The 16,712-nt window shown below is 42.7% G+C and overlaps 1 protein-coding gene across 1 annotated transcript in view; it reads right to left on the reverse strand.

Moving 5' to 3' along the window:
• Positions 1 to 16,712, reverse strand: part of ITPR2 (inositol 1,4,5-trisphosphate receptor type 2) — a 327,302-nt gene that overhangs the window by 115,795 nt on the left and 194,795 nt on the right. The window contains exons 32-37 of the mRNA XM_063446689.1: positions 15,842 to 15,967; positions 15,510 to 15,638; positions 10,749 to 10,869; positions 9,541 to 9,731; positions 8,155 to 8,297; positions 7,781 to 7,889 (exon numbers count right to left, since the gene is read on the reverse strand). Of these exons, the coding sequence (XP_063302759.1) occupies positions 7,781 to 7,889; positions 8,155 to 8,297; positions 9,541 to 9,731; positions 10,749 to 10,869; positions 15,510 to 15,638; positions 15,842 to 15,967 (819 nt within the window). The remainder of the gene's footprint in view (positions 1 to 7,780; positions 7,890 to 8,154; positions 8,298 to 9,540; positions 9,732 to 10,748; positions 10,870 to 15,509; positions 15,639 to 15,841; positions 15,968 to 16,712) is intronic.

Genomic DNA, 16,712 nt, shown 5'->3' on the forward strand with positions numbered 1-16,712 from the left:
TCACAGCTTCCTGGCGGGAGTGACTGTGAGGGAAACATGCTGGAAGCAATGAATGGCGCACCCCCACTAACTCTGTTCTCATTTCTGATGAGATTTTTCCAAATTTTTCCATGCTAATTCTTTGGTTTTACACAACATCCCAGCTTAATGTCATGTTAAGGGACATACGTATCCAGGAGTAGCAACGTTTACATACTTCTTAGCTACCTAGCAACCTCACACTCCTTCCTAGCAACCTCACACACCTTCCTAGCAACCTCACACACCTTCCTAGCAACCTCACACACCTTCCTAGCAACCTCACACACCTTCCTAGCAACCTCACACACCTTCCTAGCAACCTCACACACCTTCCTAGCAACCTCACACACCTTCCTAGCAACCTCACACACCTTCCTAGCAACCCCACACACCTTCCTAGCAACCTCACACACCTTCCTAGCAACCTCACACACCTTCCTAGCAACCTCACACACCTTCCTAGCAACCTCACACACCTTCCTAGCAACCTCACACACCTTCCTAGCAACCTCACACACCTTCCTAGCAGCCTCGCAAATCTACCTAGCAACCTCACACACCTTCCTAGTAACCTCACACACCTTTCTAGCAACCTCACACACCTTCCTAGCAACCTCACACATCTACCTAGCAACCTCATACACCTTCCTAGCAACCTCACACACCTTTCTAGCAACCTCACACACCTTCCTAGCAACCTCACACATCTACCTAGCAACCTCATACGCCTTCCTAGCAACCTCACACGCCTTCCTAGCAACCTCGCACATCTACCTTGCAACCTCACACGCCTTCCTAGCAACCTCGCACATCTACTTAGCAACCTCACACATCTACCTTGCAACTTCATTTGCCTTCCTGGCAACCTCACACGCCTTCCTAGCAACCTCACACGCCTTTCTAGCAACCTCATTTGCCTTCCTAGCAACCTCACACACCTTCCTACCAGCCTCGCAAATCTACCTAGCAACCTCATACACCTTCCTAGTAACCTCACACATCTACCTAGCAACCTCACACGCCTTCCTAGCAACCTCACACACCTTCCTAGCAGCCTCGCAAATCTACCTAGCAACCTCACACACCTTCCTAGTAACCTCGCACATCTACCTAGCAACCTCATACACCTTCCTAGCAACCTCACACACTTTCCTGGCAACCTCAATCACCTTCCTAGCAAACCCGCACATCTTCCTAGCAACCTTGCACATGTTATAAAAAACTCACACACCTTCCTAGCAACCTCAATCACCTTCCTAGCAAACCTGCACATCTTCCTAGCAACTTCACACACGTATAAAAATCTCACACATTTTCTAAGCTACCTTGCACATTTGTTTAGCAATCTCACACAACTTCTAAACAAACCTCACACATTGTAAGTGCACTCATACATCTGCATAGCAATCCATGTATTAATCACTCACCTAACTAAGGATCTTCTGCATTCTATGCAATATATATCTATGTAATATCTATACATCTATATAATATCTATGTAATATCTATACATCTATATAATATCTATGTAATATATATCCATCTATCTATCCATCTGTCTATGTAATATCTATCCTATCCATCTATATAATATCTATGTAATATCTATCCATCTATGTAATATATATCGATGTAATATGTACCCATCTATGTAATATTTATCTATGGAATGTGTATCTATGTAACATCTATCCATCTATCTATCTAGCCATCTATCTATGTAATATCTATCCATTTATGTAATATCTATCCATCTATATAATATCTATTTATGGAATATCTATCCATCTATATATCTATGTAATACCTATCTATGTAATGTGTATCGATGTAATATCTATCCATCTATATATCTATGTAATATCTATCTATGTAATGTGTATCTATGTAACATCTATCCATCTATCTAATATCTATTCAGCTATGTAATATCTATCCATCTATATAATATATATGTAATATATATCCATCTATGTCATATCCATCTATATAATATCTATCTATGTAATATGTATCTATGTAATATCTATCCAGCTATGTAATATCTATCCAGCTATGTAATATCTATCCATCTATATATGTATCCATATATGTAATATATATGTGATATATATCCATCTATATATATCCATCTATCTAATATCTATCCATCTATGTAATGTCTATCCATCTATATAATATCTATGTAATATCTAGCTATGCAATATCTATCTATGCAATATCTATCTATGCAATATCTATCTATGCAATATCTATCTATGCAATATCTATCTATCCATCAATCTATGTAATTACCTTTCTATGTGATAATATTATTTATCTATGTAATATCTTTCTTATAATTATCTGTCTATGTAATATCGATCCATGTATCTATAATCATCCATCTATTTAATACCTAACTGTTTTAAGGGAGTGGTGAGTGGGTTAAAGAGAGACCCCCCAATCCTGGTTCTGATAAAGCTCTGTGTGTATTTTGGGGGGACATCGTGGCTGTGTAACTCCAGCAAACATACAATAAAACATGCCAATGGCTGGCAACTTTCCTCGGCCAGCAAAGATCTGCTTTCACTCCACGGCTCTGACTAACCGCGGCGCAGGGAACAAGTCCTGGCATGAACCATGGTAAATGTTTCCAAAACACGAGAATTGGAAACACTCCACGCTACGGTAACTCTTTCAGCGCTAGGAGAGCTAAAGAAGCCCTGTTTCAGAATGAGTTTTTGTCTGTGCTAAGAGTTAAAATCCCAATGGCCCACTTGTGTGTGTAACGTAATGTCCCAAATATAATAAGCATTACAATAATCAAACGACTGAGATAAAGGTGGATTATAATGCAGTACGTGTGGACGTTTAATTCCAGTAATGAAAGGGTCACAGGTAGGACAGCCTGTGTCTCGCTGTGATCTCGGCTGCGATTTGGGTTATATAATGGGTGCATTGAACCTTTTGCCGAGTCCCGGATGTATACACAATGCACACAGGCTCTTACTGGCTTCAGCAACAATTCATCAATTCATCTGCAGCTAATCAAGCCATTTGCTTTCTAGCATAGACTAGGAAAAAAAAGCTTATCTCATGCAGAGTCACGATCGTTCAAAGCAATCTAATTGAATTTCAGGGCCAAGAGCGCTGCTCGCCACGTGATGCGCCAGACGCTGCAGGCGTTACATAATCACATGCTGTTGCTGGCTTCGGACGGCTGTGCTCTCACTTGCCTCATTGACTTGGCAGGCTGCGTCTCTCCAATCACGTCCTGCAGCCTCAGTGTGCACGTCCGATTCACATGTACAGTCACATGCAGGGGAGAGCTGAGCACACACAGCAAGCGTGTGTACTCAATGGCTGGCAAAGTACAGCTTTAAAGCGATACAGAGATCGAAAGGAAACGGGGGCAGACAGGTGGGGGAGGAAAGGAGACCCAAAACAAGGAGAAAACACGGTGTTTGAGAGATGGGGTGTAGTGACTTCAACAACGTGGAACGATGACAAAAAGGAGAGGATGAAATGAAAAATATTCTGAAATTATAGAGAATAGAAATAAATTCTTATTACAGGGAAATCTATGGGCAGCAGATTTAACAAGGACACTGCACCTACATTGCAGTAACACACAGAGAAATGGTGGGTGTCCAAGAACGATCCCACCCAAATTGTGGTACTTGTCCAAATGTACCCCTTCTGCTTGTTCGAACAACGTGGGAAGGTGTAATATTAGGGGCAACTGCCTTCAACATGCTGTAGATTGTTGATCCGATCACTCCCATACATCTTTCTAATCTAAAAAATACACTTACTGAAAACCCTAAAAGAGAAATGAACCCAGAGCCAACACCAAGGCAGAGAGTTACAGTCTGTGTCACACTCGGTAACACCCACTGCGCTGGGCTGAGAGAGTAGGGCTCATTATCCTGTATTGGCTAATAACAGCGCCTTTAAGATGAACGCAATCCATAACAGGAAGAACCTAGGAGTTCCGAAACATTCCATAAAGAAACTGACAGTTAAAGCAGAATGTGAGCAGAGAGAGGAAGTCTTTCAGAGTGAGATATTTACAGAGAATTAAGATGTATTTAACCCAAATACAGTCATAAAATTTAACTGCACTACAAGATCTTCGGATATGGCAACTCTTATTATAATATTTTACAAGTACATCAGACTCTGCGAAGTAGATAAAACGTCTGGTGTTAATCCAATATTACAGAATTTTAGTGACATTGATCTGTCACCCCGGCAGCGCTTTATAGATCATAGTTACATAGTTACATGGCTCAAAAGAGACTTGCGTCCATCAAGTTCAGCCTTCCTCACATCTGTTTTTGCTGTTGATCCAGATCACTGTTCAGTTCCTATTCAGTGTGAGATTCCGGATTTGTTCTGATGCAGGTGTCACAATTTACGGTTTAAGTTGTAACCAGCAAACCTGCCAGTTGTTACCAAGTGCAACACTGCGGAACCTGGTGTATTAGAGAGACAGAACTTGGTAATTACCAAAGAAAAGGTTACGTGCGCTCTCTCCTAAATCCCTATGTATATTTAAACAAATGGAGGTCATTTAGTTACTCCAATGGGCATTGGAAGGAATGCCCGCCTGCCAACGTCAAGGCAGACCCCCCTGGGCGGGTCCTACACTGACCTTTACCCTTACTGTATATATTGGGGCTAATATACCCTTACTGTATATATTGGGGTGGGGCTGATGTGGCTGATGTGGAATATCATAATCCGCAGTGTAGACAGTTATAATAAATATATAATACATTGATAAAATCAAAGAATTTAACAAAAAAAGGGCCACTTAGCATGGCAGGCATTTCCACATATTTCTTGGTGTCTAGATATTATTGAATTATTTTATTATTAATTAATTATACTCATTCTACCGACCTAGGAAGGATAAAATGTTGTGCGGGCCTGCCACGTATCAAATCTGCAACTTGGTAATACGACCTATAAAGCTCTGTCCGCTGAGCTGTGATGGAAAACTAAGGACTGTGAATCCCATCAAGTGTAACCAGCCAACGTCTTATGCGATGTTTTGGTAAACAGCATGGACTGACAAACGTTACCCATCCAGGTTACCATCATTTTAGGGAAAGGGTTAACAGGGAGATACTGCTTTGCCATCAGGCCTTCGCTTAAAACAAGCGGACTAATTATGTCAGCGGCGCGGTCTGATTGCTGACAGGAAAACTCAGTAAAAATGATTTCGTTACTTTTACTTCATAATTCTGTCCTACTCAATCTCTCTTTCCAGTAAGGATGTAAGTGTCCAGGAAATTACTGTGACAGGTGATACAGTCTGAAAAATGGCCTGCGAAAAAATGCATTAAAAGGTACAAAGAGCTTTAGTCAGCAGCGCTGAGCCGCGCTGCCAAATCCACAGGACGCAACTGATTTCTCACGCTGTGCAGTCTTCCAAACCTAATGTGATAATACAGCAGGTTAAAGCAGCCAGCGTGTTACTGCTATGCTGGGACCCATGCTTTGTCGTACTGGTATCGCCAGAGTGGGTCGACCCGTTCCCATATTTTACCCTTGGGATACGGTAATTGTTTTTAAGTAGTCGTGAAAGATGGAGACAATTTGTTTTATGTGCATGCATTTCTCTTTTTGCATTTTGCAACAACTGTTCTTTTCAGCCGCAGCACCATTATTGCAGATCAAACACACTTTTTATTTAATTTTTTGCCAAGTTTACCCCAAAGAGTAAAGAAAATATAGATACCGTATTTATTCGAGTATAACGCGCAAAATTTTGTACCGATTTTTAATCTAAAATTAGGGGTGCGCGTTATACTCGAATAAATATACCCAGCAGAAGAGGGAGGGAGTGGGTGCTTCGATAATACCTCCCAGGACCGCCGGGCTCATTACAAGCCCGGCGGGCCTGGGGTGGCGGGCAGCAAGCGTTTACTCACCTCCCTGCAGCTCCTCCAGCTCCCCAGTGTAAATCTCACGAGACCCGCGGCCAGCTCTGACGGCGACACTGTATCCTAGCCAGTGACACACTATCCTAGCCAGTGACACTGTATCCTAGCCAGTGACACACTATCCTAGCCAGTGACACTGTATGGTAGCCAGTGGCACAGTATCATAGCCAGTGACACACTATCCTAGCCAGTGACACTGTATCCTAGCCAGTGACACATTATCCTAGCCAGTGACACTGTATGGTGGCCAGTGGCACAGTATCATAGCCAGTGACACACTATCCTAGCCAGTGACACATTATCCTAGCCAGTGACACATTATCCTAGCCAGTGACACTGTATGGTAGCCAGTGGCACAGTATCATAGCCCACACTATCCTAGCCAGTGACACTGTATGGTAGCCAGTGGCACAGTATCGTAGGCAGTGACACGGTATGGTAGCCAGTGACACTGTATGGTAGCCAGTGAAACTGTATGGTAGCCAGTGGCACAGTATCATAGCCAGTGACACACTATCCTAGCCAGTGACACTGTATGGTAGCCAGTGGCACAGTATCGTAGGCAGTGACACAGTATGGTAGCCAGTGACACTGTATGGTAGCCAGTGGCAAAGTATCATAGCCAGTAACACAGTATCGTAGCCAGTGACACGGTATGGTAGCCAGTAACACAGTATCGTAGGCAGTGACACTGTATGGTAGCCAGTGGCACAGTATCATAGCCAGTGACACACTATCCTAGCCAGTGACACTGTATGGTAGCCAGTGGCACAGTATCATAGCCAGTGACACACTATCCTAGCCAGTGATACTGTATGGTAGCCAGTGGCACAGTATCCTAGCCAGTGACACTGTATGGTAGCCAGTGGCACAGTATCGTAGGCAGTGACACGGTATGGTAGCCAGTGACACTGTATGGTAGCCAGTGAAACTGTATGGTAGCCAGTGGCACAGTATCATAGCCAGTGACACACTATCCTAGCCAGTGACACTGTATGGTAGCCAGTGGCACAGTATCGTAGGCAGTGACACAGTATGGTAGCCAGTGACACTGTATGGTAGCCAGTGGCAAGGTATCATAGCCAGTAACACAGTATCGTAGCCAGTGACACGGTATGGTAGCCAGTAACACAGTATCGTAGGCAGTGACACTGTATGGTAGCCAGTGGCACAGTATCATAGCCAGTAACACAGTATCGAAGCCAGTAACACTGTATGGTAGCCAGTGACACAGTATCGTAGCCAGTAACACAGTATGGTAGCCAGTAACACAGTATCGTATGCAGTAACACAGTATGGTAGCCAGTAACACAGTATGGTAGCCAGTAACACAGTATGGTAGCCAGTAACACAGCATGGTAGCCGGTAACACAGTATCATAGGCAGTGACACTGTATCGTAGCCAGTGACACAGTATCGTAGCCAGTAACACAGTATCGTAGCCAGTAACACCATATCGTAGCCAGTAACACTGTATCGTAGCCAGTGACACTGTATCGTAGCCAGTGACACTGTATCGTAGCCAGTGACAGACTGCCTTAAAAGACAAAGACACAGTGAGAAAGACAGAGAGGGAGACAGACCAACACACAGAAAGATAGACAGAGGGACACATGGAAGGAAAGATGGAGCGAGACAGACAGACAGACAAAGTGTGCAAACCATTGTATGAAGGTTTGTATGACGAGCTAATTATTGTAAACACACGGCTGCGCTGACATAGAGACTGAGCTGTGAAATGAGAGGGAAATCGGGATACTATAATATACGATATAAAGTCTTAGCTACACGTAATATGGAAAGGCAGAAAAAGAAGACGCTACCTGTTCCGCAAAGTTATCCTTTTTTTCCAGCATTTCACGAAGTGTTTGGAGTATTTTGATGCAAAGTTTTTCTTCTTTTTCCATCAGTTTCTTTGTGTGATTAATCAACCTTAATTAAAGGGTGGAAACATTTATTAGGTTTGCTATCATTGGGCAGAGATTTCTATGGAACATGCTAATTTAAGATGAACTGAATCTTCTGTGTTGCATGTTTTGTTACAGTGTTTGGGACAGGGATGCAAAGGATTACACCGTTCTAGGAGTCGACAGATTTAGCGTCATTGTGGCATTAGCCCGAACGCTAACTTTAAGCTTTACAGTCTTTGTTATATTTTTTGTTGTTTGTTAAATTCTTTATGCGTTTTTGCGCTTACTTGGACATGAAAGCTCCACATCGGATTCGAGCATCACTTCCATCTGGGAACAGGAGCTCAGGACTGTGCAGAACGTCAACGAGGACCGAAAATTCAGCCAACAACATTGGGCTAAACTGCTGCTCCAGGGATAACACAACATCCTGAAAAAAGAAAACATATTTCAAATCTTACATAGCAGCCAATGAATGGACTCACTCAACCCAAATTACATTCAGGTTAAAAGGCGAAATGGATATCGCTGAAAACGTTAAATTGAAAGAATTACTCTGTGAATTACTGAGTGGCCTGAAGTTGAAAGTTACAAAGGTCTGATTGGCTTTACTATAGAGTAATGATATCAATGATTACATAGAAGGAAATATAGAGGAAAAGCTTCCATGGAAGCTTCGATTTATCTTAGGCTGAGAGAGGATCTAGAATAATATGCGGTCAGTTGTGCAACAAATAATCAGATGGGAGTAACATGGTCCAGTTCGGGGGGAGGGAGTAAAATGGTCCCGTTCGGGGGGGGGGGGGGTAAAATGATCCTGTTCGGGGGGGGGGAGGGAGTAAAATGGCCCTGTTCGGGGGGGGAGGAAAATGGTCCCGTTCGGGGGGGAGGAAAATGGTCCCATTCGGGGGGGAGGAAAATGGTCCCGTTCGGAGGGGGGAGGAAAATGGTCCCGTTCGGAGAGGGGAGGAAAATGGTCCCGTTGGGGCGGGAGTAAAATGTTCACCAGAAGGAAACAATATAATTGTATAACGGAGGCCATTAAACTGCTGGTATTCTAGCTCAAATTGGGGATGCCCTAAAACGTACGCTGCCCCCACAAACCTTCTCTAATACTATCAGCATACCCTAGTGTTCTCACTGAAATATCAGAACACACAATAAATAACATGTAATGGTCTTATTGAGCCGGTGGGATAGCGGCTCAGTTAGTAATTTAGCTGCTTTAGCTTTGGTGAATGTTCAGACCTCAGGACCAGCACGGTCAATGCATCTGCTTTGTGGTTAATATTATGAATGCATACTGATTCAGACCAGAAATGGGCGCTATGATAGGCTAAAAGCGGTCAGCTGGCTCTCTCAGTCAATCACAATCGCCCATTGCTGCTCAGATTAATGCCTCCTATCCCATGCAGCACAGAGGGGATGAAAGCAAACATTAGAAAGTGTTTTACGCTGAATGGAAGGTTGGTTCCAGGAGACTTCAGATACTATAACCACTTCAATTATATAAAGCAGTTGCAGTGCCTACAGTGTCCATTTACTGTTCCATGCCTGGTTACATTTTCTGGTAATGTTTGTCTCGCCTATACAGATTTTATTATTGCTAAAGGTGGATAGAGATATAGGCGGAACATTGCTTTCACACCTGTAATAAAAGAACGGTAAACCACCTGAAGCTTTTCAATGATGTTTCTGTAGTCCCAGGCTGGGCCTCCAAGAGCCTCTTTAAAGCGAGGTCCGGTCCGCGCCGTTAACCTCCACCCCATGGCGGCCCTCTGAACCATGTTGGAATGGCTCTTCATGAATAGCGTGTTAACTTGGCTGTCCAGATCCACTGGAATCGCGATCCCACGATTCTTTGCTTTAGTCAGAAAAAACAGTTACAGTTAGTAAGCGGGATCTTGTTTGAAGTAATATTGACAATCTTTGTTAATATCAATTACACATTAACCGAGCAATTCATAGGAGAAGAAGGGTCATGTTGAAAGTGTTTATGATCAATGGTGAGAAATGTAATAGGGGGGAGAAATGGTTAAAAACAATTCATACTAAAACTAAATAGAATAGTGCGGTTTCACAGGCAATAATGTGAATTATAAACCATTTCAGGGCACAATGAGTAAATCCATGGATGTAACAGATCTTTCATGTGGATTCCCTAGCAATGCACAACTGACTTTTTAAAGATCAGATGTGTTGGCTTGTTATCTTTACATCCACAGATCTAGTATTTCTGTCAAAACACTGATTTCCTGGGTGGCAGGAGAGCTGGTCAGCCACGTGTATTAGTGAAGGATATGTTTGGCATAAAAGATAATTACGGACTACATTTCCCAAGATGCTCAATCCATTTAAGGTTAGCAGAGAATCATGGGGAATGTAGGTGACAAATATCAGGACTAGCTATTGATGTCTCAGACTATGGGTTTATTGCAACGCTGGGGCAACTTCATCTCTAATGGCATTTTGGTTGAATTTCTGTTTCCTCTTCACCTATTACTAGTTAAATGGATAAGAGAATCACTTCCCATGTTCTTTGTGGACACGCAGAATATCTGGTTTGGAACACCTGGCTGAAGTCAATATGCATTTCAATACGGTGCAGTGTGCTCCAGTCTCGTCTAGACACAGTGCCTGGGCTTAATAAAGATTCATTGACAGAATGTTGATGGATTCAGCTACAGAACCGAAATACATCTTGCTGTTAGTTTTCAGCATCACTACAGTAAAGTTAAATATAAATTGGAGACAGCGATAACGTGCTCCTTCCTGCCAAACGAGCTGCAAATTGGATCCTCGCTCCTGTATGTAAATCACTTAAACAAGGTTCCAATGTTCTACAAATCGAGGAGAATATTTCCTGATGTCAAACACATACCAACTTCTGCCAGTGTTTTAATGCACGATTCCACAGTGGATTTCTGCGAGGGGTTCGGCCAGGTACAGTTGTAGATTCGGAATGCGGACTGGAGGAGCTGAATGAAGAGCGGCTGATGTGTCTGTGGAGAGAGAATTGTGAGCATACTGTGTACATAACGTGTTTAAAAAGGTACCAACTGTGTCACACACCAAGACTAGACCAGCAGCAGATATATTATTCATAGGGTGGTTGTAAATGATGGAAACTGGATTTTCAATAAAATATGAAGAATTTAAAAGAAGTAAATTACCCCCAAGATGGAAATGTATGCAATGAAAAAAACAATAAACGTACGGTATTATTATTATTGTATTATTTATATAACACCAACAAATTCTGTAGCGTAATCCAACTCAATTTCAAGTTAAAGAAACTTTCAATCTACTATATGTGAATATGTTTATTTAATACTGTTTAAGGGGGGACTGTGCTGCCTGATCTGCATTATAGCAGCCCCCGGCCCGACCCGCAAGGCTCTCCGAACAGATAAACGACTGTGCCCAGTCTGCGCCGCCGGTCAACTGACCCCTTCTGGATCATGACATTATGGATTGTCTACACCACCAGCATTCCACAGAATTATAGCAGCCCCCCACCCCCTTCCTAAATTGACACCTTTTGGATCATGACATTATGGATTGTCTACACCACTAGGATTCCAGAAAATTATAGCAGCCCCTCACCCCCTGCTAAACTGACCCCTTCTGGATCATGACATTATGGATTGACTACACCACCAGTATTCCAGAGAATTATAGCAGCCCCCCCTGCCTCCCCGCCCCTAAACTGACCCCTACTGAATCATGACATTATGGATTGTCTACACCACCAGCATTCCACAGAATTATAGCAGCCGCCCGCCTGCCCCTAAACTGACCCCTACTGGATCATGACATTATGGATTGTCTACACCACCAGCATTCCAGAGAATTATAGCTGCCGCCCCGCCTCCCCGCCCCCCCGTAAACTGACACCTTCTGGATCATGACATTATGGATTGTCTACACCACCAGCATTCCAGAGAATTATAGCTGCCGCTCCTCCCCCCCACCCCCCCGCTCTAAATTGACCCCTCCTGGATCATGACATTATGGATTGTCTACACCACCAGCATTCCACAGAATTATAGCAGCCCCCCGCCCGCCCCTAAACTGACCCCTACTGGATCATGACATTAAGGATTGTCTACACCACCAGCATTCCAGAGAATTATAGCTGCCGCCCCCCAATCCCCCCCTAAACTGACACCTTCTGGATCATGACATTATGGATTGTCTACACCACCAGCATTCCAGAGAATTAAAGCAGCCCCCCCGCCCACCCCTAAACTGACCCCTTCTGGATCATGACATTATGGATTGTCTACACCACCAGCATTCCAGAGAATTATAGCAGCCCCCCCCCCCTGCCTCACCGCCCCCCCCCTAAACTGACACCTTCTGGATCATGACATTATGGATTGTCTACACCACCAGCATTCCAAAGAATTATAGCTGCAGCCCCCCTGCCCCTAAATTGACCCCTCCTGGATCATGACATTATGGATTGTCTACACCACCAGCATTCCACAGAATTATAGCAGCCCCCCGCCTTCCCCAAAACTGACCCCTACTGGATCATGACATTATGGATTGTCTACACCACCAGCATTCCAGAGAATTATAGCTGCCGCCCTCCCCCCGCCTCCCTGCCCCCCCCTAAACTGACACTTTTGGATCATGACATTATGAATTGTCTACACCACCAGCATTCCACAGAATTATAGCAGCCCCCCTGCCTCCCCCAAACTGACACCTTCTGGATCATGACATTATGGATTGTCTAGCATTCCAGAGAATTATAGAAGCCCAGAGCCATAGACACAATAGGCAGAAGTTCTTATTTACATCTCTGGCAAAGCATCATGGGATTTGAGTTCTACAACAGCTGGAAGACTGTTTTGGCACGCCTGTTCTAGATCATGCCATTGTTATAGAATTATTAAAACCCTTATTAAATTTCCCATTAACTCCATTAACTTCATTATATGACAGATTTTCCTAACAGCATTTAGAATATTAGAAAGAGAATGTATTTTCTAGAAGGATATGAGTAACACCGGAATTGTCAAGTTCCTGTAATATGAAACATTGTATGCCATAGTTAGATCATGAGAACTGTACTAATAAAATGTGTATTCACTAAGCCTGAGAAACTAACCTTGAAGCTAAATGGTGCCAAGTACTCAAAATGGCTGGCTGCCAGATCCCCCCTCCCATCGAGCGAGCCTCGTGCTAAACAACAATGGCGCTTGAATCTTATGTCCACTCCCTGTCAAAGATGACGACATCCCATGATGGGAGGATGCCCAACTGACCACTTAACCCCTAAGCCAATTAATAATATAGATGGGAGGGCATTTAACTTACCACTTAACACCTAATCCAATTAATGATGTTTATTTGTTGTTATCTTGATATTCTATGATGATGTAATATTGCCTTTAACCCCTTAAGGACCAAACTTCTGGAATAAAAGGGAATCATGACATGTCACACATGTCAAGTGTCCTTAAGGGGTTAAAAGGGTCTGCATACCCGCTTTTTAACCAGATGCCATTAAATTTTCTCGAAGTTCTTTTAACCTGAACTCCGTGTGTCAGTGTGAATTTACTTCTGCGTATACGCAATTTAATCATCTCTAATTTGGACAGGAACAGATAGTCATTCAAACTTATTTGTTTGCTTAAACGAATCTATATCACCATCATGGAATTGTCTGAATAATACAGCATGCCATGCTTTTTACCAGTCGTCACAGCAAAATTATGCTGGAATTGGATGTAGAAAATGCTCATCTGCGTGCAGTGTAGGCAAGATAAAAAACGCAGGGGGGGAGAGTCGCTTAGATCTTATGTGTTAATTAACAAACCCCAAACATACCTGTTATTAATTATATTGAAATAGGGGTGTTACAGTTATAAACAGCTTCATGTCTGCGGCTATTACTTGCCGATGGCTATCTCTGAAGTTATGCCAGGAAACACCATCGAAGTGCTGAGTTATGCCATGTAGCCAACCCGCCAGCCATGTTAGTAAATATCATGCTGGCTTCTTCTCATTTCCAAGTGCAACTCACTTTATGTTTAACGTGGTTTTAATAGGCATTTGCAAACTAACCCCCAAATAAGCAGGACATGGAGTGCCATTAATCCAGCCTTAGATTTTAGGAAGAGTTCTACAATCGGATTAATGACAGCATGTTTAATGGCAATGGAACCCAAATAAGGGTCACGCTAAGCTCTGCATTAAAGGATCTCAGACACCGAGCACTAAGCAACCATAAAGACGTTCATTCACCAAACACCGACCTGACATCCAAATTGACACATTTAGGTCAAAGTGTGGGTTTTTCCCCCAACTTTGACATTTTGTTTTACAATTTCTTTGTCAAAAAGTCCAGTTCCTCCAAAAACCTGAAGACTGAAATTAATTTTTTTTTTAAAATAATTGCAATTTGCAGAGTTTTGTGCCTGGCCTGTCTGTGAAATCCCGCACTTTCTTCCAATTAATCACTGATAATCAGAAAGAGCTTACAATGCATTGAGTGTGAATTTGTATTCCAGGAACAGGGTTCTTCCGTTGATAAATGTGCCCAGCTGTTCATTAATCCTACCTCGTCGCATGGCCCTGAATTTATTTAAATGCAGCGTTGCTTTAATAAATCACTCATCTGGATGTTAAAACATGGACAATTATTGCTGTTCACAATGATCTGGGGCCAGCGATTTAGCTGGAGAATTAAAGAAACGTGTCACCCATACATGTAGGCAAAGTAAAGGGAAGAGCACAGAGAGGAAACGGGACACTGATTAAAGGGACGGCGCAGGCATAAACTGTCTATCTATAAGTTATCCCACGATGCAGCTGTGAGATATTGCACTTACCCCAATACGAGTGTTTGGGAGAACAAAGATTACTGTAGTTTTGCTGCTGAAAACTGGTTTAATGACCAAGTAAGACAGTTGGAAATGTACCAACCTCTGCAGTTGGCTTTATTGGGACATTCTGTTAGAACCTTGGACATGAGTAGCTGGAGGCCGAGCTGTAGGGGAAGCAGGACTACTAGAGGAATGGGTAGTAATAAAACAATCAGATCTCAGATACAATAATGAGAACTGAACTGGGGAACACACTCACAATATGTAAATTTACACTAAAGGAAGTATAAACATTAGATGACTCTTTACAGGAAGTGTTTAGGAAGTCTGTGTAAGACACATGCAGGTAGGTGTGACTACGGCTGCATAAACAAAGTGATTTAACTCCTAAATGGCAGAGACTTGAGCAGTCAGACTGCAGGGGCATGATCTATACACCAAAACGGCTTAATTAAGCTAACGTTGTCTTGCTCACTATAGTGTCCCTTTAACTAACTCGGACTGAGGGAATGGGTACAAGTATTGCACAATAATATTTTCGGAAAGGATATGTGACAGCTGTAGCTGCACCCAGCACTTTTATAACAAACAGGGTGATATAATGCACGCATTCTAAATGGCTTGAACAAGGAAGGGTGGAAGGAAGAGTGGGGGGATTTATTTGTTTTAAATGGAAGGAGTTGTAGATGCAGGGAACAGTCTTCAGGTATAGGTGGGCATGATGAATATATCATTGCGTTCCTTAATGTGGATGTTATAATTCAGATTATAGTGAGGCTGTATTTCTGCACTGCACTCACCTGAAGACTTGTACTGTTGTCAGAGAACGGAGAGCTAAAAAACCCACTGACAATGTTCATCACGGCTTCAGTTACATACTTCTCTAATGCCGTGTCTGCATGCTTCCGGTCCGTGGTCGTGTTGCAAACCTGCAATGCAAGAAAATGGCTATTACTGACAAGTACATGGTGGGTTAGTAGACAGTAAAATGCTGACGTAGGATAGGAATAAGTCACACACCACAAAAGCAGAATGAAAATAAGGGGCAATGAATGGCAAAGTATCAGATACTTGTTTATGACACAGTATTCACACATTCAGCACTAATTACTTTATAGACAAGGACACTCACTCGCGCCATGTCAACCAGGAAGTTCTCAAACAGCTTCCAGATGTGGTTACTGGTGTAAATCTCCTTCATCTCCACTTCGGTGTCCACGTAGCAGTGGTTCACAAAATTCACGTACGCAATTTTCACCTGTGTAATAAGATCAACGACAAGTAAATCAAATCTATCACTGGCTGTTTGCTTCACGCTGAGGGTGGGATAAACATTGGCAATAAGTCATTCCAGGTCCTGTATTTAGGGAGGTGATTACTGAATATTTACACCTTTAATGTCACTGTCCGCACTCCTGTCTGACAGTCACAGATCTCCTAAACAACGCCGATCAGAACCAAATATTGTAACACATACAGAAAAAGGACTGTAAAACTGAACCCTATAATGTTCTGTTTTGATAACTCACATTGTTTGTATCCACTAAAATAGATAAATAGACAGACAAACAGACAGAGAGGTAGTCAAACATAGCAAACAGTTTATAGTGTATTAAGAAAAGGCAACATCAAGAGTTTTAGAGGTAATCATAATAATATACAAAACCAAAGGGTGAGTGTTCAGAACGCTGAGATATCATTATTTTGACATATTCTATATTTCACTGTTATTCTGTTATTTTAGTATAAATGTGACTATTAGGGTTAAGGTTAGGGTTTGTATTAAGGTGAGTTTTACGGTTAAGGTTAGGACCCCATGACTCCTTTCCTGCAACTGTCAAAAATGACCTACCAAGCACTCAATAAACCCTTCTCTAACAAACTATTTAATTCCCCTACTTTAACCCGTTTGTGTCACTATACCCCACTCCCTCTAGCATGTAAGCTCATTGAGCAGGGCCCTCAACCCCCTCTGTTCCTGTACGTCCAGTGGTCTGATCTCA

Source organism: Pelobates fuscus, chromosome 3 (assembly GCF_036172605.1).
Source record: "Pelobates fuscus isolate aPelFus1 chromosome 3, aPelFus1.pri, whole genome shotgun sequence".
NCBI classification, from domain to species: domain Eukaryota; kingdom Metazoa; phylum Chordata; class Amphibia; order Anura; family Pelobatidae; genus Pelobates; species Pelobates fuscus.